The 2858-nt window shown below is 65.2% G+C and overlaps 1 protein-coding gene and 1 non-coding gene across 2 annotated transcripts; both read right to left on the bottom strand.

The window, feature by feature from the left end:
- Positions 1–7: 7 nt before the first annotated feature.
- H696_02305 lies at positions 8–95 on the bottom strand. The gene has a single exon. It is a non-coding gene; the product is annotated as a tRNA-Tyr (tRNA).
- A 162-nt stretch (positions 96–257) lies between these two features.
- On the bottom strand, positions 258–2365 carry H696_02304 (hypothetical protein). Its single transcript, XM_009496205.1, has 4 exons — positions 1570–2365; positions 1157–1408; positions 882–1044; positions 258–728 (listed from the first exon to the last, which is right to left on the bottom strand). Exons 1-4 carry the CDS (start codon positions 2273–2275, stop codon positions 377–379), a joined length of 1473 nt encoding a protein of 490 aa, XP_009494480.1. The 5' UTR covers positions 2276–2365; the 3' UTR covers positions 258–376.
- Positions 2366–2858: the final 493 nt, after the last annotated feature.

The raw sequence follows: 2858 nt of genomic DNA, 5'->3' as shown, positions 1-2858 counted from the left end.
GGTTGGATCCAACCAGCCGGAATCGAACCAGCGACCCTCAGATAATTGCTTTTTACCACTACAGTCTGATGCTCTACCAATTGAGCTATGGTTGGTTGGTCCACAGGGAGCGCCATTGGCTCTTGAAGGCCAAGAAAGGTCGGGATTTCTTGAGCATCGAGCATGCCCAGCCACACACACACACACACACACACACACACACACACACACGCACGCGCACGCGCGCGCGCAAAGAAGAAGAAGAAGAAGAAGAAGAAGGAGATGATGATAACGAAGATGAAGAAGAAAGGGACGACTGGCAAACGAAGAACCGGGCGGGGAAAAACACTTGTTTGAAAAAAGACAGGGGACCGTGCAGACATGCAGCTCGCCCGCGTTACACGCGCAACTCGGAGATCAGACGCTCCTCGGCCAAACGGCGCTCCACCCGGCGAATCACCTCCTCGGAGTAGAGGCCACCGAAACGGGCCACCGCCGCCTCGGGGACCGACTGCCCGGCCGCCAGGGCCGCTGCCTCGGCCGCCGGCGCATCCTCCGCAAAGTATCGATCATGCGCGTCCGCCTCCTCCTGGGTCATGATCACCAGGTTGTCCACGCTGCTTCGGAGCTCCCGACGCCAGCGGACCAGCGTCGGCCGGACGGGCGACCCGCTGACCGCCGACCGGCAACACCACACCTCATCCACCAGGTACCCGGTGTCCGAGTGGACAAGTGGCATGTGGCGGGGGCTGCCAAGTGCCGGCATCCGATAAGCCAAGAGACGAAGCCCCGGGAGGCCATGACAAACAGCAGAGCATTAGACCGGGCACGCTCTCATGGGACATGTTGGTGGACATCCTGGCGATCGCCCGTTGCCAGCCCCCCCCCTCATGACAACGTACTCATCATTGTAGACATTCCGGTCGCGCATCTTCAGCTTCTGATGGATCTTCTCATTGAGCTCCTGCCGGCCACGCACGGCGATCTGTCGCGGGGGGGCCACACCAGACAGACACTGCAGCACGAAAGTGGCCATTGCATTGCCGAACATCGCCGGCAGAGTGCCTGGTTGAAGAGAGGGAGGCCCAATATGCGTGTGAGATACAGAGAGAGAGAGAGAGAGAGAGAGCGCGATCAAGGGAAAGGCGCAGATCGCGAGAGGGAAGGGGAGACGCACCCAACACCGGCAGGATGCGCACACGGAAGTCCGGGATCATCTGGTACTCCTGCGCGGCAGCCTTGACCTCACTGCCCGGGGCCGGCGCATCGCTGGCCGACAGCCGGCTTACCGGGGCCTCCGGCGCCATCAGCTTTTCATCCAGCGGCAGGAGGTTGCGGTCGGTGATCTCCGTGGAAAAGACCACCGGGATGCCCTCGGTGATGCCCTCCTTGCGGAGGAGACGCCGCGTCGTGCGGCTGAGCGGGTCATCTGAAGGATTCGACAGTGACCGATGCGGAGGGTGGAGACAGGGGAAAGGTCAGCTGCGCCAGGCCCCCATCAATAAGATAACAAGGAGGGGCCACCACACCGTCGCCCCGCCCGGCGCAAGGAGAGACACGGAAGAGGGGGGGGGGGGGGAGGGGACGCACACGTCGTCTGGGAGATGTCCGCCACCTGGATGGAGCTCGGGTCGCCCTTGGCCCCGGCACCCATGCCACTGATCACCGGGATACCCCGCTCATGGCAGGACTTCAGCAGGTGCACCTTGGTCGAGGTGTTGTCGATGCAGTCCAGCACGAAGGACGGCCCGCCGGACAGGATCTCATCCATGGACTCCGGGGTGTACATCTGCTGCACGGCCTCCACCTGGACGAAGGGGGCCGACCGGCCCAGGTGCGCCTTCAGCACGGCCACCTTGGCCTGGCCAACGTCCGCCCGCTCGGCCACCGCATGGCGGTTCAGCGAGGACAGGGTTACCTGATCGAAGTCCACCAGGCGCAGGCGCTGCACACCGCTGCGCGCCAGCATCATGGCCGCGTGACTGCCCACGCCGCCGACACCAATCACCACCACGAAGGCCGCACGGATGCGAGACATCTGCTCCTCCGTGTAGAAGGCATAATTCCGGGCCAGCTGCTCGCGGATCAGCTCCTCGTCATCCTCGGTGGCAGGCCCGTCGGCCGCGAGGTCACCGCAGGAAGTGGGCTTGGTGGTGGCGGTGCCGGGCGCAGGCACGGGCGCGGCAGGCGCACGCGCCGCCACCAGAGCCGACGCGCTCACCAGGCCCACCGACAAGCCAACAAGTGCTGCGGCAACGACCGGCAGGAGGCGCGAAGAAGAAAGGTCCATCGACATGGCACCGCGATGAAGGGAGGGGGAGGAAGGGGTAAAGCGAACAACAGGGGAGGAGAGGGGGGGGGGCACTGTGGAGAGAGAGAGGAAGAGACAGGACCAAAGGCCGGGCAACCTCGGCCACGCAACACCAGGGACCGTGAAATGGCCTGCATGGGCTGGCCAGCATCCGGCCATTCCCCCCCCCCCTGGCTCCGAGGCCGGTCGTCGTCGCAAGATCTCCCGGCACGGCGAGAGGTGCCAATTTTCCCGACACACGTGATGGAGCCCATGCGTGCTCCGGGCGCGCGTTGAGCGGCCGGCCCCACACCGCGCGCGCGCGCGCCCCCCGCCCCGGCCCTCGCCCCGGCCTGCTGGCCACGCATGCCCTCCCCTCCCGCCGGCTGGTTCTCCCCCGCGTCGCCCTGCCGCAGACGGCAGCGATCCAAGATGCGGGCGGGGGGACGGCAAAAGCCGAGAGAGGCCATGCGCAGCCCCCCCCCCCCCCCATCCCGTCTTTTGTCCGGGGGAGGGAGAAAAACACCCCCGGCCTGGAGGTCAAGTGCACAGGCGCAATGAACATAGCCCCCTCTTTCCCCTTTCCCTC

The sequence above is a fragment of the Fonticula alba genome (genome assembly GCF_000388065.1).
Source record: "Fonticula alba strain ATCC 38817 unplaced genomic scaffold supercont2.3, whole genome shotgun sequence".
Classification (NCBI taxonomy): domain Eukaryota; order Rotosphaerida; family Fonticulaceae; genus Fonticula; species Fonticula alba.
Note: the sequence above shows the minus strand (reverse complement) of the source record. Positions and strands in the feature narration are given on the sequence as shown.

Excerpts from the sequence above, each read along its gene's own strand:
- H696_02304 (XM_009496205.1), bottom strand. The coding sequence starts at position 2,275 with ATGTCGATGGACCTTTCTTCTTCGCGCCTCCTGCCGGTCGTTGCCGCA. Across the intron at positions 1,409-1,569 it reads GGACATCTCCCAGACGACGT|ATGACCCGCTCAGCCGCACG; the intron begins GTGCGTCCCCTC and ends CGAATCCTTCAG. Across the intron at positions 1,045-1,156 it reads GCGCATCCTGCCGGTGTTGG|GCACTCTGCCGGCGATGTTC; the intron begins GTGCGTCTCCCC and ends CTCTTCAACCAG.